Here is a 24,104-nt window from a genome sequence, read left to right as displayed (position 1 = left end):
TGCCCACGGTGGCTGTTGGCAAATGAAAGGAATCTGGCAGGGGTGCCTATCGCCTCTGTGATCCACAGGGAAGCAGAGAAAGGAAGGCAGGACTGTGGTACAAATCATGACTCAACGATATGACTTATCACTTAACCTCTGTGAGCCTGTTTTATCATCTGAAAAATGGGTGTAGTACGTGGTAACAGCCACTTTATTTCACAGTATTGTAGGAAGGGCAAGTAAGATAAAAGACATAGAAAGTACCTTGGAATTGCAGTATTGGCTATTAACGGATTAATCTGACTGGGAAGGAGGCTTCTTTATTAATTCTACATGTTTATACCTCTGAAAACTAAGCACTTAGCTTAACTTAACATGACTTTCCAAAGTATAAAAGGGTTTTATTTGGGTGGGGGTGGGGGGGCAACCAAAGGAATATTTTTGTTTACCCCTAGTTCATATACCCTTCTTACTTCCAAAATAAGTTCAATGAACCTTATCATAAAAGTCTCAGATGCAATAAAATGATCAAAATGCAAAAGAGAAATAAGGTACAGGAAAAGGAGAACCCCCAGTAAGGGAAGGGTGACCCATGGGTGGAAACGGCAGGCCTGCGTTTCCCAGAAGCCCAGGAAAAGATTTAAAAAGATAGAAGAACAAAGGTTGGGTTCCTAGTTTCACCAGCTAAGCCAAGGAACAAAGAGGTTAGTGTGATCAGTCAACACGCCCAGGTCACAGACTGTCAGGGGTGTCAGGGTCCCAAAGTGCCAGAATTGGGTTATTCGAGTTTATTTGACAGCGGGACCCAGGCTGCCATATGGAGCAAGGACGTCACTCACCCATGGCCCTGGTCTGTTTCAGGGGCCACAGGGTGTAAGGATGCTGACCTTAAAGCCGGAGGTTGGGCCCTGCCATTCACCGGCTGTGCAGTCTTGGGCAGGCTCCTTTGCCTCTCTGATGTTCAGTATCGTATGTCCCCTGCAAAAACAGGCTGAGCGTTCCCGCTCCCCGTGTGAGACACAAGTCATCCAGCTCACGACAGGGCTTTCACCTGAGTTACTTTGCAACGGCACTAAGTGGACACACCTGATTTCTCGTTGTAATTGGCACTATTCCTAGAGCAGGCCGAACAATGCCCACCTGACGACTCCATGCCCTGACCCCTGCAACCTGTGTTACTTTATACAGAAACGGGGTTTTGCAGGTGTGATTCAATTCAGGGTCTTGATGTTGGACCTGGATTATCCTGGGGTGGGCGGGCAGGCTAAATGCAATCACAGGTGTCCTTATGAGAGAGCGGCAGGGGGAGACTTGCCATGTGTTGAAGAGGGGGAGGCAGTGTGACCACATTGGAGTGATGTATGCTGTGGGGACAGAGCCAGGCGTGCAGTTTCCAGGCTCTCGGCCTCACGTGGAAAGGTGCTGGCTCAGGTAGTAAATGGCCATCAACTGTGATTGCATGGCCATCAGCTGTGGCTAGTTGGCCGTCAGCTGTAACCAGTGAGCCATTGGCCACTAATATAACTGCCGTGGCTACGCTAGCAGCAAATGGGGGCTAGCAAGAAGATGGTGGCTGGGCTGGCAAGCGCGGAGTGCAGTTAGCATGGTGGGTTGAGGACATTGTGGATCCAGCCTCCAGTGAGAGTATAGTGCCACCAGCGAGAATATAGTAGCATGACTCCCCTATCTATGGCTCCGTGGGTGTTCCATTTTGGCCTCACCATATCCTGTGTTCTTATGTGGGGAGCGGGACCAGAGACCCTGCGTGACTCCCTGCACGGCATATGCACAAGGCAAACCCCTGCCCTGGCATCCACTGGAGCTGGGAGAGTGAGAAATGCCTTCTCCCCTGAGACTCCAGAGGGAATCTGGCCCTGCACCCATCTTGATTTTGGCCCGATGAAGCTGAGTTTAGACTCCTGGTCTCCAGCACTGCGACACAGCACATTTTTGTTGTTTTAAGCCACCAGGTTTGTGGTAATTTGTTGCAGCAGCCACAAGAAACTCATACAGTCCCCAAGACATTCTACTTTCCCTAAACACCCATTATTTACCTGGTTTCCCCCTGATTATTCCATTTATTATAGCACTATAAAATGCCCACAATCTGTGTGAGGTCAGCAAGGTTGAAAGGGTAATTTCTGTTTCACAGATGAAGAGCCTGACGTTCAGGGAGTTCCACATGATTTCCCTCAGGACGAGCAGTGGTCTATCCATAGCTAATTATAGAACACCGACCTACCCGTAGCTTCTCTGAGCCCCAAGACTTCTTTTTCCACCAAAACATGTGGTCTCTCTACTTAGAACAATTTATAATTTCAACCTGGTCCTTTTCCTAGATTCAAGCAACTGCCTCCAGGTTGTGGGAAGGAAAATAAATGGCAGGCTAGGGTTCTGGCAAGAAGGCATTCCGGAGAGAAGGAATGAGAAAGAGAGCTGAGGGTTTGGGCAGAGATGAAAGGGGCCCTGGGAACCCAGTGGCCACCCACAACCAGGGAAGTCTTTTGCAGAATAAGCCTTGGCTGTGCCTTCCGAATTCCAGGCTCTCAGAAACACATGCCTGGGGCACGAGCTTTTCAGTTGAGCTCTCTTGCCTTCCTCCTTTGCAGGCAGAGATTATGACAATTGGTGTGATACTCCTGCAGCAAGTTCATCAAAAATCATAAAAATGTGCACACACCTTTGGACTCCAAAATTTATAGTGGTGATCTGCATATAATATATGAATTCATCTGCTACAGGAGGACAAAGTGATCAAAGCCAAACAAAAGAAAGGGATCCACATGACTGCAGCCAGGATGGATAAGCCTTCACCCTCACCTGTGCTCCTTTCCTAGGGCTGCCTGGACAAAGTACCACAAACGAGGTGATTTAGAACAGCAGAAACGGATTCTCTCACAGCTCTGGAGGCCAGGAGTCCAAGGGCCAGCAGGGCCGTGCTCTCTCGGGGGCTGTCGGGAAGGACCTGCCCAGGGCTGTGTCCCAGTTCTGGTAGCCGCAGGCGTTTCTTGGCTTGTGCACAGCCATCTTCCCTCTGTGTGTCTCCGTCCAGATCACTCCTTTTTATAAGAACACCAGCCAGATTGGATTAAGGGCTGCCCTAATGTCTTCCTGTTGGCTTGGTTTTCTCTGCAAAGACCCTATACCCAAAGAAGGCCATACTCGGAGGTCCTAGATGTTAGGACTCAACCCTATCTTTTTATGAGGACTCAATTCAACTCAGAGGACCACGCTTCTCTCGAAAATAGCAGAGCCCTGAGTGGCAAGGGCGCAAAGCAAGCTGTTTCCGACCTGGGATTGGGGTGGCCCTCGGAGGAGTGGTGCTCAAACAGAATCCAAACAGCTCCTCAGTGTCTTGTGGCCACTTGGGGTTTCTGTGTTGCTGACGAGCATCCCCACACCCCTTTGGGGGTCCACAGACAGGGCTCCACTGAGCTCATGCAGGGAACCTCCCATGAAAGGAAGCCACGTTCATGCACCGAACCCTCACAAAAGGGCCTCCTGGGTGTTCACAGTCACAGCACCTCAGGGCGCACTGACCCTCCAAGCACAGAGGGGCACCTAGTAGGTGCTCAGGAAAGCATGCCGAAGGACAGAAGCTGACCCGTCCACCTCATCTGACAGGTGGGGAACGGGTCCTTTTCACTCTAGTTCATAGGATACTTGGGGTTCGGTTTTTGCCATCTGCAAAATGGGAGTAGGGAGGTGGGAGAGGTCAGAAACACTGATTCTTCGTGGGCTCTGTGCAGCCCTGAACCCGGGTCTCTGGAAGGAGGGGAGCGAGGTGGCGAGCCTGAACCTCCCAGGCCCCGTCTCTCTATCTCATAACGGAGCTTCAAGTAAACTTTCAAAGGTACATAGTTTAGAGAGGTATGAAAAACCACTGGGCTCAGGCACCTTTAAGGTGCCTTCCAACTCTCACATTCTATCATTTTTGGAGGAAACAGGCACTCAGAGCCGGTGAAACATTTTACAGGCGGAAATGTTTCTATGGGATGTAGGTGGGAAGTGTCCTGGTCAGGGCAGGGACCCCAGGCCAACTGCCAACCCCAGGCCAACCCACCCTGACTCTTACTACTAGCTAGGTGACCTAAGACAAGTCACTTGACCTCCTGGTGACTCAGTTTCTTCATCTGAAAAATGGGAATGATAATAATGGTACCTACTTCAGCGGGTTACTGTGATAATCTGTATATGAGACAAACCTGGCAAACTGTAAGTGTGAAGGCTGTCACACTATTCTTGTCCCTCAGATGCGTGCCTGACAGTTCTCTATATCTGTGTCTTCTCTCCCCACTGCGGTCACAGTGTGGTGCCATCTATGTAGTACATACTTGAATCAATGAATTGAGTCACAGAAACGAACCCATGTAAGTGTTGGCAAGTTTCTGTTTTCTGCCAGAAAAGACATCTCTCTCATTCTGCCCTGGAGCTGTCACACCTCTCGTTTATTTCTGGCTCAGATCTACACACTTAAAATATATGTGTGTGCCTTATGTTTTCAGCCATCTGTCTCATGCCCCCATTTCTGTGAGCATATATTAGTTTTCCTGGCACAGCTAGTGAACAAAAACAATATATTACCACTTTCTCAGACGGTTGTTAATTAATCACAAAATAATGTAGCTCTGTAATGCCTCACCTGGATTATAGGTGGGATTTTTGTCCCCGAAGTGAAAGGCCAACCTCTGTGAGGACAGACTTGGCTTGTCTTTGAAATGGGTGTGGGGTAGGGCTCTTGGGATTAAACGCCTATCCAGACTCTGTGTAGGATGTTGGAGCACTCTTTAGTTTTGGGAGTAGCAGCTTGCTATGGTGGAAGACCACGTCCTTTGAGGTTAAATCCATCTCTTCCATTTATTAGCCCTTTGCATTTGAGCAAGTCCCTGCCCTTCAATTTTCCCACCTTTAAAATGGGAATAGTTACATCTGCCTCTCAGTGTGGAGATTCTCATCCATGGAGGTTAAACACCTGATACATTGTAGATGTTCAATATTGGGTATTTTCCCTTTAGGAAAACTGAAATTCTGAGAAGAAAAAAAAAAATTCAAAATGACTAAAGAGGCAGTCAGTAACATTCCGTCTTTAAAAGTTGTCCCACCCTGGAAAAAACAAAGCCATACATTCTAGACTCAAGACATTTTGTACACCACTGCACTTGCATTCTAGACAGTTCTGTGCATTCCAGGGGCTTTTCACATTTCAGATTCAGAAGATTATCTTTCTTTGTGAGTTTGCTAGAATAAGCAAACCAAAGAAAATATTAAGTGGATGGATTCTTGAATTGGGTCCATCGGCCTGGCTACCTCCTGTGTGATTAACAAGATGATTTCCCAGTAAAGATAGAAGCAAATCGTTTTTCTGAAACTGACCATTCCAACCTTGTGATATCTCAGGGCTTTTGGTGTACATGCTCTTCAACATTGATTCAGGAAATATTTACCTCCTGCCTTCTTCTTTATCTCCAGACCCTCTTCTAGGTCCTGGAGATGAGCAGCTGGCAAGACAGAGAAGGGCTGACTTCTTGGGACTAATGCTATAGTCAGGGGGTGGGGCTAAAGAGTGTCTAGGGATAGGGTACAAAGAACAGGCAACACACATAAATAAGCAGAGTGAGTTCAGCTAACTGCCCTAGGAGGGGGAGAAAGGAAAAAGGCTTGGCCTGTTTGAGGGTAAAGAAGGAAGCCAGGAGCTGGAGTCTATTAAAGAGAAGGAAAGTGGTTGGAGATTTAGGGGAAAAAAGACAGGGTCTTGTAGTTCACATAGAAGTTTGTTAAGCAATGGCAGGCAAGAAGGCATTGGAGATTTTTGAGACGTTATGTAGAATGCACATTGGTCTTTTCTTTCACACTCAAAACTCAGCTCACTAAAAGCCATTTTTTTTCCCTACAATGTAGACTAGAAACCCTGTTATCCCATGTGATGATCAGTGAGCTAATCAGAAAACAATTAAAATGGGAACTCATGAAAAGGGAATAAGATAGGTATATACCTCAAACATTTTATCTTAACTCGAAGCATGAAAACATGCGTTCACTTGCCATTCTTTCAGTGGAGGGTCAAAGGCTTGAATACATAAATGCTGTTTGGAGCACTCCCTTTTTGAGTTTCTTACAAAACCATAAACACAATGCGTGGTCTATGATTTCCAGTGCTGGTGTCTTGAAAGTGCTGCATCCGCGTGATACGTCACTAAGCCCTACAATTACAGTGACAAATACAACGGGCGTAAACAGGTTAGAGATACACACAGTTGGCTCTGGGTAAACACATAGCTTCCTGGTGAGAACAGATACACTGGACCAGGAAAGTTCAGCCGTTTCTGAGCAACAGTTGTTAGGCTTCACGTGGGGAATAAGACGTCCAGCCTAATCCAGCAAGTCCATTGAAAGCTTCGATGGCACTGCCAAGCAATGTATCATCCAGCTTTGCGGGGCTTCAGGGAATTATGGAAATATTATAAGTACTTCATTTGGGGCCGGGGTAGGGTTATGTCATTTAACGTAAATTGGGGTGCTTTTAAAGGATTATGTAGCGAATGCTTTTGTAGAACACAAGCCATTTGTACAGCATATAATGACTTCACCATGAACTCATAGGAAAGAATCTGAATTTTTGCATGTGACATGTAAGTGATTTAACAATGCCTCAACCCCTTCAAGATAAAAGCCTGGGAAACAGAAGGATTTTCATTTCTCCTTGTCCCCTCATTTCCTTTGGAGGAAGTTATCTAGAGATACTGGCTAGAGATAAGAAAGGGAGTATATTTTATGCGAATGAGATCAACAGACTTCCTCCTGCAGACAGAACCACAGGGATAGAAGTTTCTGGAACAGCAGGCTCTCAAATCAATCAGATCAGATGTGTTGGAGCAAGGGGCGTTCCCAGCACACCATCCTTAGAAGAACAGCCTCTGTGTTGCACACATGGCTTGTTTAGGTCAGGAAAGATGCTACCCACGCTGTCGCCTCACCTTGAGGGGAGCCAGCTCAGCCCACCTTCCCAGCTCAGGTCACTGTGTCAGCAGGGCCAAGGTCAGGTGCATTCCCCTGGGGACTCTCCCTCAGTTGTTGTGCTCCCTGATTAGCCCGAAATGTCCACATGAGGCTCCCTCTTACTGGAAGCCGAGCTCAAGTCAGGAGCTTGTGCGAGGACTAATCTCTGAAGTGTGGCTTTTGGCTTGTTGGCTTGCGGGCTGAGCCTCCTGACACGTCCACCCCAGCAGGATGCAAGATGAGTGGGATGGCTGAAAAGTAAGGTAGGGGCCCTGATGTAAAAGGGCCAGTCTTCTGTCTCAGCTGGGCGACCGAGCGACCCTGTGATCTCTCGCTTCTGTCTTTCTTCCCATCTCGCTACAGGAATGGTTCTAAAAGAAATGCCGCTTGCAAACTGCCCGGCCAGCGTGCCCCCGTCCCCTTTTTAAGATGTGGCCCTCCGTTGTTCTGGCCTCAGTTCTCACACCTTTCCTAGAACAGAGCCTGAAAGACTTTAGCGAGCATGTTATTTTGTGGTTCCAAAAACTTTTGATTTTTTTTGGACCAGGAAAAACTCCAATTTCACTTTGCAGCACGATGACTTCTCAGCACAATATATGTGACCCAGAGCGCTGGGGACTCTTACCTGTCCCAGCACCTCCCCATTCCGCCCCGACTCCTCCGCACCCAATCGCACTTCCCTGTTCCCTTCTCCATGCAAAGCACAGAACCCATGGCGTCACATGCACTGAGTCTCTGCCCCAAACAGCCCTCCCCATTTTGCCAACGGGCTAAACCCTGACCTATCTTTCAAGACAAAGGTCAGTGTGATTTCCTCTTTCTGACTTTCCATGAACTTCTCTCCATTTCCTCGCCTGACACAAATGGCGTCACTTTTGTCTCTCCTCTCATGGCACTTTGTAAAGGACTCTATCATTTGCTATCTCCCTCTCTCTCTCTGTATCACACAACTCACACATTTTTTTTTTTTTTTTTTCAAATGTTGGCTCCTATGCATTTCCTGTTAGACTTGATCCATGATGGAATGGCTGTCATGTTCCTCTTTTATCCCCAGCACCTATTCAGAGCATGACACACAGTAAGCATTCGGCAAACGTGGCTTGTCCTGACAGCCTACGTGTTACCACCATCCTCACTGAACTATACTCACTTCCTGAAACTGAACCACACACAATCATCTCTGAAGTTATGTGGCTGGTCAGTTGTTCCCACAGTGGCTAAATGTCACACCATCTACATCGGCAGCAGTAACTCTTCCTTGGATGGCAATTTGTAACTTTTAGAGGAATTTCCATCTACCCTCTCTCCACGTGGGAGGCTGAACAGAAATGATCAGACCCATTTTAAAGATAGGAAAACCAAGGTTCAGAGAATTAGTGGTGGAAGTGGGGTCTGACATGAGCTCAGCCAGCTCGGGAGAGAGCATTCCTAGGCCCCACATACACATGTGACAATGAGAAAATCTGGACCTGGCCTGAGCACCGGACAAGTAGCTGTCAGATTGGGGAAAGTTGGACTGGAGTGTTATGACCAAAGACAGCAACTGAAAGCTAAGTAAAACCATACAGCAGGACCATACACCTATATGACTGCCACAGGTTTGTGTATCTGATTTATCAGTGCTCAAACCCAGCACAGAGCAAAGAAGCCAAAGTAATGTGTGCACTGTCTGTCTCCCAAACTTCAAACCCTGTGGCTACTCAGCCATCGAGTATCTCCTTTTACCTTGTGAGGCCCTGGCGTGTTCTCCCGTGTCTCCTGCTGATGCTACATCCAAATCCTGTCTTCCTCCTCCTGGTAGGTTGCTCCACAGGACACAGGCTCACTGAAGGCTTGGTCCTCCAATCCCAAACGCCCCCTCCCAGGTTCCGGCTGCCCGCCCCTCCTCCAGACGTCTGCCTTCAGTTGTTCAAAATCACTCCAGCATCCTGATAGAGATGAGCCCTGCTGAGGAAAGAACAAAGCAGAAGTCCTCATACGTAACCGACCCTCTAAGCCAACACATTACACGGGCTGGAATGCCAGGCCCCGCCCCCAAAGCGGAGCTCTGTGGCCTCTGGGGTCACAGACAGTGATGGGCTGGCGCCAGCTTGCCCCAGCCCACAAGAGCCTGTGTGGACGTCTTTTCCCAGCTCCGTGTTCCATGACATCACTTTGGGAGTTTGAAACTGTCTATAGTGGGAGTATTTACACCACGGAAATTGGCAAACGCTGCAAAGGAAGACTTCTCACCCCACTCTGCAAAGCCAGTTGTTCAACAGTCACTGGCTGACCGTTGGCACAGATCTTCCTGAGAATGTGATGAAAGCTATGACACCTCTCCCAAGAGAGGTGTGCATATAGTTTCATCCCACTTTACATGTAATTTGAGGGATCTCATGGTCCTCTGAAACCCTAGGATGGAACCCCCAGGTTAAAGACTCCCCATTCTCTAGCTTTCAGGTGATTTCCACAGGGAAAATGGAAAAAGGATGAGGTATATGAGCCAGGAACTGGGCCAGAGGTTTGAAGTATTTTATTGCAAAACCTCATTCAATGTTTGGAAGCATGATTACATCACCATTTTACAGATGGGCACACTGAGGCCCAGAGAGGTTGTGTATCTTGTCCAAGATTTCACAGATATTAAGTGATCGAGCTGGGATTTGAACCGAGGACTCTGGTCTTGAAGGTTTGACTCTGTTCACTACACCATTTGGAAGGCAGCTTTCTTTAGAAGAAACAGTAGATAAGGCCGCTGTGGTAGGCAGAAATGGACCCTCAAAATGCCCACATCCTAATCCCCCAAATCTGTGACTGTGTTACTTTACATGGCAAAGGTACTTGGCAGGTGTGATCAAAGTCAAGATCCTTGAGATGGGAGATTGTCCAGGATTACCCAGCGAGGCTCCATTTAATGGTACGAGTCCTTCAAAGCAGAAGAGGGAGGTAGAAGAGAGTGTCAGAGAGACGGACGTGAGGAATGCGACTCACTATTGCTGGCTTTGAGGCTAAAGGACGGGCCCATGAACAGTGGCCACAAGGAGCTGAGAATGGCCTTTCAGTTTACAGCCAGTGAGAAAATGGGGACCGGCGTTCTCCACCTCAAGGGACTGAATTCTGTCCCAAGCCCAGATGAGCAGGAAACATATTCTCCCCTAGACTTCCAGGAGGAATGAAACCTGCTGACCCCTGGATTTCAGCCTGAGGAGACTCGAGCTGGACTTTTGAACTCCAGTAATGGTGAGGTAGTACATTTGTGTTGTTGGAAGCCACTACCTTTGTGGTGGCTTCTTAGGGCAGCAGGGAAACTAATATGGCCACTTCCTCTGAAGGGCCTGGTGAGCAACAGGCTGTTTCCCCTTCTACCGTACTGTGAGAGGAAGGGCAGGCCCTGTGGGGCAACAGAGGGGAGAGGGCCGTCCCCTGTCACTTCCCTGCTCCCCCTGCCGCCGCGCAGAAGACGTGCAGCTTTTGAGGAAGTGTAGGCCTCCACAGGACCAGTGATGGCGCTGGTGGAGGACACCCATGCAGCAAGGCCAGGGGACGGAGGGCCTTAGAATTTCAGACTTAGCTCCAGTCTTGACGTCACCTCTTAACAGTTATGGGGCCTTGGCAAGAAAACGGCCTCTTTGAGCCCAGGTTTCCTCCAGTGTAAAAACTCTTCTCGTTATTCCAATCATATCTGCTCATAGGCTCCTTGAGATAATAAGTGTGAAAGTGATTTATAAACCACCATGTGTGCGTTTATGTGAGAGATGATTTGATTGCCCTTGTGGCAACTTCTAGCTTCCTGGCATTTTTCATTTTTATTTTTTTCATTTTTTACTTATTTATTTTTTTGTTGTGTGTTCCTTTTCCTTTCATGGATCTTTAAACATCATTAAGAACTTGGGTCATGAATGCTTTTTCGTCACCCTCAGTCCCTTGAGCACAGGTGGAGTAAACAGAGAAAGGAATCCGGGGCCTGGGAGACTCGGCTTTGCATCCTGGCTCTCCCATGTCTCCGGCGTCTTTCCATGTCACTTCATCTTTTCAAGCCTTGGGTCGTCGTCCGGAAAACAGGCAGATGATGACATTTACTTCCCCGCCCAGTGCTGACTGTTGGCGGTCCGTGGCCTGCATCGCACCTGACCCAGCTCGGGTGCTTAGGACCCAGTAGCTGGAAACAGGTGCTGAGTAGAGCTGGCGGCCCAACAGGCCAACTAGGCAACAGTAGAAGCTGGCTCTTCTCTGAGCTTGATCACAGATACTCCTGACCCTGGACAAGGGACTTTGCTCTTCAGGTCCCCGGATCCTGTACATTTTGATGACACTGCCACTTCCTGCGCCCCTCTCAGGAATAAAGTAAAGCTTGCCCGTCCTGAGGGGATCTGGGGTGTGTGACGATGGAGACACCACCCTCTTGTTTGTTATTCTCCTCATCCTAACCGGTTGCTGCTCGTCCTATAGACCTCACATGGTCTCCTATCCCTCCTATGAGGCTTTCCAGATCGGGGCCCAGTTCTGACACAAAAACAGCCATAATGGTCCGAATATGCGGCATTTGTAGAAACACTTGTTTTAAGTAGCTTCCACGTGGCTGGCTTGGTCTGTTATTTCATGAGGAAACTAAGACAGAGAGAAGTCAGATGACTCATCCGGTTACACAGGCGATCACTAAGTGAGCAAGCTGAGTCTCCGCTGAGTGACTCAGTCGTGTGTCCTCCTGTCCCCTACGCCGGTCACATGTCCACCTACTGATAATTCTCATGGTCATAGGAGGGATTCCGGCTCCTGAGACTCAGATGTCCCCAGGCTAAGCTGCCACCTGGTCATCAGGCCCCGTCCCTGTTGGTCACCCCAGTTCCTAGCTAATCTGGGGGGTCCCCTTTCCCTGTCTGTGGGGTTAGCTGCGATGATTTACTCTGAGTCAGAGCCAGAGCCACACTGTGCATTCACAACGCCTCTTCCTAGTCAGCTGCCCTCCATACAAACTGCTTTTATGGGGGAACACCCTCGTCTGAGCCCCTTCCCAGGACCTCTGTCCACTGGGTACATCTGCCCATTATACCAGCACAGGTGAGACTCGCTGGTGAGAGCTGCTGCTGTTACTTTAAGGACACTTGGTTGCATCCGGAGGTGGAGTGATGGCTGACAGAGAAGGCGGCCACACTGCACTCTCCCAGCACCCGTTCCGTACACCATCTTATTCTGATCTTCACAGTGACCCTGTGAAGCAGGTATTTGGGTGTGTGTCCCATAGATGACGAAGCATGGAGTCAGGGGGTCAAGTCAGTTGCCAGTGGTCACCCAGCTTGAAAGTGGAGAGGGGAGCCAAGACCCAGGAAGGGTAGCCCCTGGGCCTCCTGCTCTGCATTAGCGTCATGCTTCCCAGAAACGCACCTGATCCAACTCTGCTATTCACTGTCCGCGTGTCTCTAGGTAAATCGGGAAACCTCTCTGGACCTCTTTTTCCTTGTCTGAAAAAATTATAGAGATCGGCTCTTGTGATAAATTGGGATCAACTACAAGGTCAGAGAGCATAGCCTCCACACAAGACCACCTCACTACTGACCCCAAGTGCAAGGTCAGGGGGTTCCCGAAACCACCCTTAGTTGGATCATCCACTAGAAAGACTCACACATGTCACTGAGAGCCGCTGTCTTGCTGTGATGGTGGCCACAGGGCAGGGTGCAGATGAAGGCCAGCCCTGGAAGAGCCCAGGAGGTTTCCAAATGCAAAGCTCCAGCATGCGCTCCCTGTGGCGTCAGAAGGGGTAATGCTCGGCATCGATGCAGTGCTGACCAGGGAGACGCGCCCGAAGTTGGTGTTCAGAGGTTTAATTGGGGCCATTTATATAGGCCTGATTGGTTGGTTGATGTATTGATTGATGGCCCGTATGGTTAACCTGAGTCTCCAACTTGATTGGTACCATGTGACCCAGACCCCCCCAGCCTGAGTCACATGGTTGGCCTTTTGGCACAGCCAGCCCCCACCCATCACTGCAGGGAGGAGCCACATTCCCGGAAGGTCCAGTGTGGCCAGCCGTTGCCCTAAACAAAGACACTCCTCTGACATCAATTACCTCGTAGATACTGCAAGCAAAGGCCAGACCACTCTTTGGGAAAAGCTGAGTTCTTTGCTGCCCAGCGTGAGCCCCTTTCAGTGTTTCACTCCTCCAGTGTTTGCTCCCACGGCCCCAGCTCAGCCCATTCACACCACTCGTCTGGCTTCCAAATCTTTATTCCCTGCATGCTGCTTATTAGATATTCATTCAGGCATAGCACATATTCACTGACCTGCAACTATGTGCCAGCTACTGCACTGGGGTGGGCTACGTGGGTACATGTCAGCCTTTGAAGGGTTGTGTGCCCACCACATAGGAACAAGGGCTGGCGCAGAGAAGGGGCTCAAAATGCAGGCTATTTTTAACAAATGAATGTTCAGTTGCTATTGTAAATATCATAGTTGGAATATGGTCAAAGAACATTCTCTCGGAAGATGGCTGATAGCATGGTCTCCAGCGATGTAAGTCCAGCACTGGGTCTGGCCCAAGCGGGCCACTGGGCTGAAGACCAAGCCTAATCTCAGCAAAACCAAGCACGAAACAGGAATCCTAAGCATGAAGAGGAATATTGGGTTTGGGCTCATTTGTTTTTTTCCAGCATTTCATGATTCCTTTTTAACTTTTGCTTCTTATTTCTGTGTGTTTTCTCAGCCTGGAGCTGCTGATTGATGTTCAGTATTTCTTTGGGCTTCCCTTCCATCCTGCCTACGAGGGGCAGTTTACTCTGGAAGAGAAAAGCGTGTCACTGAAAGTCATGCAGTACTTGTCCAACTTCATCCGATCTGGGTGAGTGGACCACGTGTGTCTGGATGCTAGGCACGCCCCCACGCAGAACGCAGAGGTCACCTTGGGCATCAGTGAACTCACCCTTTCCTCCAGAGATGCTGCAGTCACCTGCCACTGGTCTCCCTGTCTCAGACTTTCCCTTCCAGCCCAAACTACTTTGCATAGATTTATCTTGGTGAAGAAAGGTTTGAATCACACACTCCCTCTTTCTACCACATTTGATGGCTCTAGGTCACTGCTCACACTGGGGCTGGACAAGTCTCTAGGATGGGGCTGTCCTGAGGATTGTAGGCTATTTAGCAGCATCTCGGGCACCCACCCACTAGATACCAAAAGCACCTCACCCCCATCCCCGTTGTGAGAACTGAAAATGTCTCAGGCATTGCCACACGTTCCTTGGAAGGCAAAATTACCCCAAGTTGAGATCCACTGTCTTAGATGATCCAGTTCAGTGAAAATGCTCAAGACTATTCATTATTTACCTCTAGCCTCTCCCACATACCCCACTGCAGCCCAGTTAGCATACTGTTCCCACTTCCCAAATCAGCTCCTGCTCTCCCTCCCGCCCTGTAGTTTACCTGTCTGCCTTTATCTCCTTGCCATAAGGCGTTGGTTACCTCGCACAGTACTAGATCCTCTAGAAAGGTAAGAGGTAACAAAAGAAAAGTCAGCATTCAGCTACTGATAATCTGAAACATAAAACCCAACCGGAACTAAAAGCAGGACAAAATAGAACTTAATACAGCATTTTGTGGGAGTTGTGGTGGAAAGACATTTTTTTTTTTTTTTTTTTAATTTGGAATTTAGAAACTGTTTTGCTTTCAGAATGACACTGAAGCTGGACCTTGGAGGGTGAAGGATATTCAGATAGACCAAGGAGAAAAGGGCACTCCAGGAGAGGGGCATGCGAGCAAAGATGGGGGAGGGGGTGAGAAACACACCCTGTTTGGTGAATGTCAGGAAACCAAGTGGGGCCAGAGTGTGGGCTTCATGGTGGGACATGTTGGGCGAGGGACCTGGGAGGCAAGTCTGGGAAGGAACCTGAGAGGATGTGACATCCCCTCCCAAGGGAAGTTGACCTATAGGTGGTGGGCAAGTTTGCCTGGCTCTGGGCCCACCCTCCTGCCCAAGCCTTGGGCAAACAAAGACATCCAAGAGGCAGGCTACTTCCTCTTCCAGAAATGACCTGAGAGTGAGTCAGGGGCCTGTATACCTTTAATCATTTGTACTGTAACGTGTGGCGGTTACATCCTGCTCTGACACCTGCAGATGTGTGATTTGGTCCTCAGAGACCAGGTGCAAATAGGAAGCGATCCCAAGTGATGAAAGACGAATTTCCTTCATGGATGGTTCTTTCTTCTCATTTTCGCAGAAATCCCAACTACCCTCATGAGTTCTCGAGGAAAGTGCCAGAATTTGCAGTGCCCTGGCCTGACTTCGTGCCTGGTGCCAGTGGGGAGAACTACAAGGAGTTCAGCGTCCTGCTCCCCAATCGACAGGGCCTGAAAAAGTCCGACTGCTCCTTCTGGTCCAAGTACATCCGGTCTCTGAAGACGTCAGCAGGTAGGGAAGCCTGGAGCAGGTGGGGGCCAGGTGGAGGGTGGATGGGTAGTCGGTCCTCGGCATTTTCTGCACTGGTGGTGTGTTAGGCCTGTGCTGCCTGGACGGGAGCCACTGGGTCACTGGGATGCCATCAGCCCAGCCCGCTCCAAGGGGGAGCCTGCAGTCTCAGGGGGCCCCTCTTTGCCAATGGCCTCCTGTTCCGATGGGGGCAGCAGGGGGAAGTGAGAGAGAAGCCCAGGGAGAGGACATTGCAGGGGGCAGAAAGGATGGTGGGACGGTGGAATGGGGAGCCAGGCTGCAGCACTGGCCGGGGAGGGAAGGTAGGATCGCGAACCTCGTCCTCGCTGCCCTTGAAGGGCTGGTCAAACATCTTGGAGAGTGAATTCTAACCAGGGGAGAAGCGGGCGTTCTACTTCTTCTGGTTGAAATGAATGTCTTGTCGAAAAGAACTTCTGGTTGAAGAGAACTTCCTGTTGAGAAAAACTTGCTGCTGAAGAGGTGTTAGGGAGAGAAAAGGATTCATAATAAGGACACTGGGAATACAGAGATAAATGCAGTGCCCTTAAGAAGCTTCTGAGAGAGTAAGGAGTGCGTGACATAACCCAGTGAGTGTTCTGCTTTCCTGGTACCATTATGGAAGTCTGCACCCAAGCCAGCATCTGGGAAGGCGTCCCAGGGAAGGTGACATTGGGGCTGAGGCTTTCAGAGTGACAGGAGTTCTTCAGGCAGAGACGGATGAGAGTGGAACATCCAGCGGGGAAGTGACCTTGTCCGACATGTTTTAAGAGTCTCACCTCTGCTTTTACCTTCCAAGGCCAAGAGGCTCTCTGTCGATGAACCTGAGTCCCGTTGTATCCTTAGCATGTCCCCACAGCCAGGGGGTCTGGAAATGCCCCTCTGTAGGGCATTAGTAGGGGATACCCATCAGAGACGGGGGTCTCTTAGGGTCAAAGAATGACGATAAGAGAGGAGAGTCCTGATCTGGACTGGACCAGCCTTGCCCCTCGTGTTGCAGATGAAGCCAAGGATGAGCCGCCAGCACCGAGTGAAGAGGAGGACGGGCCGGCCGGCTCCGGCCTGAGAGAAGACCTCCCAGATCCAGGCCCCAAGAGCTACAGCAAGTGACCAACCCGAGACCCACCCCCACCAGCCACACCCCACGCTGCCACCCTGGGCACCTTATTCTCTAAAACAGCCACGAGCTTTCAATAAAGTGTCTACATGCAGTGAAACATTGGTGAGTCTGATTTGTTAATTCAGGACAATCCTTGGAAGACACCACACTGTGTCTTAATAATCTTCAATCTTAATAATCTTCCTGAGCCTTGAATCCCAGGCTGCCATTCCCTTCCAGCAAATATTTATGGAGCACCCTCTGTGCACCAAACAGTATGTTTGTGCTGGAGAGGCCAGAGCCTTGCCCTCTAGAAGGAGGAGAGAGCAGGTAAACAGACGTTTGCAGTGACACAGGAAATGGGGACCCATCGAGGGCAGGCCCCAGGGTGACACAGTCCTACCTACGTGTAAGAAAGGATTCTCTTGTGAAGGTTCCAGAGAGGAGGTAGGAGACCAACTGGACTGGAGCAATATTCTAAGTAAGAGGCAATGAGGTCTGAATCAAGGCCGGGAGGGTAGAGATTGGGGGAGGCACAGATCCGAGAATCATTTAGGAAGTAGAATTGATGGACTTGATGGAATGTGAGAGGAGGGAGCTGCAAGGAATTATTACCCCAGCTTTTGGTTGATTTGGGTTCCCAGATAAGTAACCAATTTCATTCTTCACCCTCCTAAGGGACACACAAATCTGTTTAAAACTGTCTCTGTCTCTCTCAATCACACACACACACACACACACACACACACACACACACACACACACTCAACCTAAAGTAAAAGCAGATGGAGTTGATTCATGGTCTGTCGCATTTATGTCATAAGATGTGTTTACACTTATTATCTCCTTTGAACATAGACCAACCTCAGTGATGATTCCTGTGTTGGGCTTGTCACCCCATTTTGCAGATATGAAGATAAAGCTCAGAAAGGCTTGTGGTGTGCCTAAATTCACACAGGGAGGCGATGGTGGATCAGCGTTCAACTCAGGTCTTCTGATTTCTCTGTTTCCTTGCACTTCCTGGACTTCAAATAGTGTGTCCTACAAAACCTCCTGGTAGCACTGAAAGCCCCAGGGCACTTCTAACCTACATTATAGGCTCTGTCAGTTAGGATGCTTCATGGTAAGCACCAAACACCCAACTAATGTGCCTACGCTGACAGATACTCCCAGAGGCGGGTGACCCTAGGGGTGAGCAATGCCTCAGTTAGGTCATCAAGGGCCCAGGCTCTCTCCAGACCTCCGCTTTGCTATCTTCAGCATGTGGATGACATCTCACTTCACTGACACAACGTGGCTGCTGCAGCTCCAGACATCACAGCCCCTCCTGACAGCATCCTGTGCTGGAAGCAAGCAGGCAGACTACAAAGGGCCTTGCCTTCCAGTGCCCCTTTCTTTTCTTGGGGGAAAGTCTTTCCCAGAAATTACCAGTAGAATTCCCTTGAAATCTCATGGATTTGTGTCCTCACTTTTAGGGAACAGGCTTACCATGATCTGATGAGACCAGTATGACTTATTCCCTAGAGGAGGAGATGTTGCTGTCCCAACAGAGCTGGGGCAAATTTAGCAGAGATGAATGGGGAGACAGTTATTGGGTAGGTAGTGTTGCCTCTGCCACATAATTAATCTTGGCTCCCAAGACCATGAGTGTTGGTCTCAACCCCCCATTCTGGGGCCAGCCTTCCTTGGCCCAGAGTTGGAGTTGGCCTGCAACTCCTCCTTTCTCCTTAGTTCAGGATGGGCTGTAAAATCTGATCACCAGTGCCCTAGTGTCAGAGGTTGTGGCCCTGGTGCTTTCTGGTACCCTTATTACACCCAGCATCAAGGCAAGGGTCGCTGACTCAGGAGGTGAAAGGGCAGCACCTCGCCCTGCGGACCAGAGTGACCCTGAGAATCAGTAAGGCAGGAATCGAGAAATTAAATGAAGGCATTCGCTCCGCGTGCAGTCATCGGTCTGAGTCAGCTTCCTGCTAAGCTGGAAGCAACTGGAAGGGCAGGAAGATGAGGCAAGTGACTTCCTCACAGGGAAGTTGCAACAGAAGCTTGAGAGGTCCTCGCAAGCCCGGGAACAGAGGCAGTGGCGTGTCAGGGACTCCTAGGTCCCCACTGGAGCTGGGGCAGCAAGGACAGCTCCTCCCAGATCACCCAAGGCCATCAAGCAGGGATCCCAAGGCAGGTCTAAACGCATGCAAGTCCCCTGAGAAGCTGGTGCAAAACACAGGTTCCTGTTCCCAACTTTTGAGAAGAAACAGGTCTAAGGTTGGGCTCTTAAATCCATATTTTCAAATTAACAAGACCTGCCCTTAGGGATGGATACAATCTCAGGGCATTTAGAGAGGAATATTTCTAGACTCAAGAGCAAATAGTCTCTTTTATGATACTGTATCAGTTGCTTAAAATCATGCAATGCTTTAGAGCAATTTCTGTTTAGACTCTAATGTTATGGTGTAGCTTCTTGCTTTATATAGCATTTATAATTGCTTTCTTATCTATCTATCTATCTATCTATCTATCTATCTATCTATCTATCTATCTATCATCTATCATCTATCATCTTTAATCTCCCTCTTTCTCCCTTGAACTCTGTACTTTTCTCATATCTTCAAGGAATGTGTTTGTTTTTATATCTCCCTTAGTGGATCTCAGCCAGGTTTGGGTATCATCGCCTTAAAGGCAGGAAAACATGTGATTTTTTTAATTCAGGCAGGAGTTGGAGTTCTGACTCAGCAGCTCCCTGACAGAATGACCCAGAACAAACCCATGCCCCATTGGGGGCATTAGCTTCACCTGGACAATGTGGGCACTCATTGCCCTCCGAGCAGCGCTGGGAGGTTCCTAGAAGGCAAGAGAAATTGACGTCCTGTGTCATTAGAAATTGATGGGCAGTGATTAGAAGGTGTTTTCGTTACCAATATATATTCCTGTCCAGCTCATTTCCCACTTTGGCCAGGCCCTCTGCTCGGAGCTGAGGACACAAAGACAAACAATGCCGACACTTGAGGAGCTCCAAGTCTGGAGGGAGGTTCAGAGGGACAAACAGCCGGTCACGCAGTGGAATAAATGTGACGATGGGGACACACTAAAGGAGAGACTTCAGGAGCCGGAAGAGGGTACCCAAGCCCGAGTGGAGAATGTTCTCCAGAAAGGTGACCCAAGGCTGAGTCCAAAGGACACACACAGCCAAGCCTGGCATAGAAAGCTTAGGGATATGGGACGGTGTTCTAGGACTGCACACTAGCACAGGCACGACTTGTCACCAGCCAGCGTGCAGGGGCCTGGAGGCATGACACCATGGGGCCCTGCCCAGGCCTCCCCGCTTGTGGGGGAGCCCCAGGCCTCTTCTGAGGTCCTTGCCCGTCAGACCCTCCCAGGTCTCCTGGGACCCTGCTCATCTCTCTCCTGTCACGGCCCTGCCTCCACCCAATCAGCTGCTCAGCTTCCAGCCCCCAGAACAAGACTGTGGAGTCTAATGCCGGCCCAGAACCCTCTCCCAATTGCGCCTGTGTGAGTCAACATTCTGGGTCTTTCCAAGGTCGGAATGTGAGTGACATCACAGTGGGGAAACAGGAGAGCGTGGGGAGCAGACCGACCATCATGGGGGCAGGACCGACATCCAGGCTCTGCCCAAGTGCTGCCGGCCTGGGCTGTGTGTGTGTGCAAGGCCTCCGCAGGCCGCGTTCTAATAGAACCCCAGGATCCTCTTTGTTTCTTCACATTGAAACCTGACTGATAAGCTGGAGCCAGCCATGGAAGAGCTGGGGAAAGCGTGTCAGAAAACATAGCACACAAGGACAGATAAGAAGAAGCCACTTCCCACCCCCATGGGCAGAGAGAAGAGCCGGGAGCTCCAGGCCTGTTGCATCAGGTGGAAAGCAGGGTGACCTCACACATCAGTGCAGGTGTCTAGGCTGATGTGGCCCAGAGAAGGACAACACAGCACGCCAACGCGGGGCTTCACGTTCCCAGAATTCACCACTCCTTCCTCCTGCCCGGGACCTCTCCTAACCATGGTCCTTGCAGGGTCTCTGGCCTTTCCCAAGGGAAGGGCCACCTGCACAGTTGGTGTGGGAATGAGGTGACATCGTGGGAGCTGCATGCAAACGCCTTGCTGGTCTCTGGGTGGTCGGGTGGGAGGAGCTAGGCTGTGAGTGGCAGATGACACACCTGCCTTTGAACGCAGACTGCCCCTTGCCAGCGCTGGGCCTCAGAACAAGTTACTCAGCGTCTCTGAGCACCTCCTGACTTAGTGATGAAGAGCCTCCATCTCCACTCTCAGACGCGCGGTAAGGAGTAAATACATGGACACACCATCGTCACATGAAAGTACTAGCAGTGTGACTGCCCAAGAGGTGACTGTCATACCGTGTTTCCCCAAAAATAAGCCCCAGTTAAGATCTCAGCCAGACGGATGCATTTCATATGTTAGGACAATGTTCCAGGAGAAGATGATGTGACTGTAATTGAATAAATGTAGATTGTTGTCCATGAAGAAATAAGATGTCCCCTGAAAATAAGCCCTAATGGAACAAAAATTATTATAAGACTCGGTTTTATTTTCGGGGAAACACGGTCACTCAGAATCATATTAGTAATGGGAAGTGAATTTCTCTTATGATGCAGGGCTTTGTTAGTGCTTTTTGATTTAGATTTTCCTGGCTTTTTGCCACGGCCCTTCTCCCTTTGGTCAACAGCATGTACTAAGCACCTAATTTGTTCCTGGCTCTCTACAAGATGGTCATCTGAAGACGGAAGCTCACGGCTCATCACCCTTTGAAGGATGAGCTATAAATACCACAAGTCACCAGAAAGAGGAAGCACTGCACCTGGACCCCCAAGAACATGTAAATTGGGCCAGAGGATACTTTGGGGCCCAGCCGTCACGACAGTCTCCCCCTGGCTTCTGCAGAAGAGCTCTGGGCTTCCAGAACAGGGACCGCAGGCCAGCCAGCTCTCCCCTCCAGCTGTCTCGGGGAAGCCCCCAGGGTCCCTCAGGGGGGTCACAAATGCAGACGGCCTCACCTTCTGGGGGAAGAGGGAAGTGACCCCTGTTGGGGAGGGTCCAACGCTTGGTCCCAGAAGATGCGGTCTTGCCCTCTGTTGACGGGAGGTATCCTGAGTGTCTCAAACCTGGAGGGTCAGAAAGAGGGGTCGCGTCTTGACTGTGGATAAGTGTATAAGCTGGATGACCTTGGGCAAGTTATGGAACCCTGAACCCCAGTTTTCTCATCTGTACAATGGGATGTCCTTGAACATTGGAGAGAATACGTGAAGTGCACCTGCGCATAGTAGGTGCTCAGAAGAAGTCAGAGTCTCTTTCTCCTCCTCCTCCTCCTTCCTCTTAGGAGCACAGATATTCCTGTTATATTCCAAGCACTTAGTGAGTTCCTGGTACACAGTGAGGGTTTAATAAAGGCCCTTTGAAAGCAAGGAGAGCTCCGATTTCCCAAGCTCAGGGCCTCTCTGAGACGGAAGTCTCATAGTGGGACAGAACCCATGCAGAGTATGGTAGACGGAACAATGGGCCTGCAAACATGTCCAGGCCCTAATACCTGGAAGCTATGCGTAGTTCGTTACATGACACATGGGCTTTGCAGATGTGATGAAGGCTAGAGACCTTAATTAATACAGAAAGATTTCTGGATTATCTCGTTGGAGCCCAGTCTAATCACGTGATCCCTCAAAAGCAGAGAACTTTCTCTGGCCGGAGGCAGAAAGAGATGTGGCAGAAGGGGAGGGCTTGGAGATTCCCAGCGTGATGAGGAGTCAGTGTGTTGTTGCCGCCTCTGAGACGTGGGGGCCAAGATACAAGGACCAGGCAGAGCCCTCAAGGAGCTGAGGGCAGCCCCAGCTGGCAGCCAGCAAGGAAATGGGGACCTCATCCTGACCTATAGAAACTATGACAGAATAAACGTGTATATTGTTCTAAGCCAATGGGTTATGCCAACAGCTGAAAACAAATACACAGAGCCTCCAGGTCAGGAAGACGTCAGAGCCACCAAGCTCCTGGGCCAATATACACACTACCAAGCAATACCCAAAGTGTAACTGTCACCACCATTGGCAGATGTCTGCTGAGATCCAGGTACCATGCTAGTGGTTCCCACATACCTCCCTTCCTTAAATGTCTTACCACCCTCCAAGATGTCTTACTGCATGGCTACCAAGCCCATGGCCCATTAAGCCTTGGGCCCCAGGGTGCCAGGCACGGTCAAGTAAGACAAGACCTATAGGCTGGGAGACTTTTGGGGGAATTTCATCGGAGTTAAACATATCCCATACAGAGGGAGTCCAGGAATGTTCCAAACACAGCCCAGATTTCCCCCCCAAATTCCATAAGCCCCTCTTGCAGGAATATCCTAAATTCCTGCCCGCTGATGGCATCCCCTCCCCATTCTGTGATGCCTCCCGTCCATTTGATGGGTCATGGGGTGGGGAGTGGGGGAACTTTACTGGGCAGAGAGCTTATTGCTTCTTTCACCTTGAACTTCGATATCTCAACTAGGTGATGTCCAAGCACTTTGGGGTGAAAACCCTTTGAGTTGTGGTTTCACATGCCATGAAGGTAAAAGCCGCCATTTTCCTCCTTTCTCACTTCTTTTCTCGCTCAAAGATTTGGGGCATGATGGTTTAGATAGAGAGACGGTAAACCCAGTCAGCTGGGACAGAAAGAGCCAAATAAGTTGCCTGGCTTTCAATGACCTCCTCTCTAAAAGTCTCCAGGGTGCCCGGGGAGAAGGGAGACCAGCTGTACATGTCTTTCTGAGTTCGTGCCCAGTCTTACTATTAGATATCTGCCCTGATTTAATAATTATATCCATCTGCCTTTCACTGTGGAGAGAGTAAAGCTGGGAGGATTTATGTAAGTTGCCAGAGTGTTCAGAAATGTCCAGAAGGAGCAGCTGCGGTGAGACGCAGAGGTGGGGAGGGTTACTTGGCATGCAGTAAACGCTGATGCTGCCAGGGGCTGAACCCTATCAGGTAGCATCCTGAGCCGCCACATAACATTCCTCATTTCACCCTCACATGAAGTGAGGGGTGAAAATCCATTTCTCCACGTGCAGAGGAGTGAGAAATCCTGCCCAGGGCCGTGCCCTGTAACAGGGGTTTGGACCCAGAACTCTGACACAGGGGTCTGTGCCAGGCAGCCCTTGTGCAGTCTGAGAAGGGGACTTCAGAGCCGGCTCTTTGAAGGATGGTTGATATTAACGATGGGTGGTGGGGGTGTCGCAGGCTGTGTCAGGTAGAAGGTCTGCCATGAGGGGCAGTGTTAGGGGTCAGCATGTCGGGGGCGCTGGAGAAGATCTGACAATCTCCTGTGAAGTCCAGTAGATACAGTTATGATACGAGCCCTCTCAGTGGTAGAGGGGCAGGAGATCGGTAGGCTGGGCTGGACTTGGGCCCCCAGGAAGGTGTAGGCCTAAGGCCAGAACATCCCCCTATGGCCCCAGGCCTAGCCAGCTGCCCCGGTGCAGCCCTAGAGCTTCTCGGGCTGTCCGGGCACCTTCCTGGGGACTGAATCCAGACGAGACAGACCCCTGTGTGGGATGCCTCCTTCCCAGTGACTTCACTGGCCACAGAGCCGCCCAGCCAGACAACAGATTACATCATAACCACAGCCAAGGGCTGGCCCGCCAG

The 24,104-nt window shown here is 49.9% G+C and overlaps 1 protein-coding gene across 1 annotated transcript in view; it reads left to right on the top strand.

The window, feature by feature from the left end:
- TG (thyroglobulin) overlaps positions 1 to 16,587 on the top strand; it is a 211,028-nt gene extending 194,441 nt beyond the window's left edge. The window contains exons 46-48 of the mRNA XM_019724102.3: positions 13,658 to 13,792; positions 15,165 to 15,355; positions 16,371 to 16,587. Coding sequence (XP_019579661.3) covers positions 13,658 to 13,792; positions 15,165 to 15,355; positions 16,371 to 16,480 — 436 coding nt within the window. The 3' untranslated portion in view covers positions 16,481 to 16,587. The remainder of the gene's footprint in view (positions 1 to 13,657; positions 13,793 to 15,164; positions 15,356 to 16,370) is intronic.
- Positions 16,588 to 24,104: the final 7,517 nt, after the last annotated feature.

This window comes from Rhinolophus sinicus, chromosome 6 (assembly GCF_057876585.1).
Source record: "Rhinolophus sinicus isolate RSI-liver-muscle chromosome 6, RSI-T2T, whole genome shotgun sequence".
NCBI lineage: Eukaryota > Metazoa > Chordata > Mammalia > Chiroptera > Rhinolophidae > Rhinolophus > Rhinolophus sinicus.
This window is presented reverse-complemented; position numbering and strand designations above follow the sequence as displayed.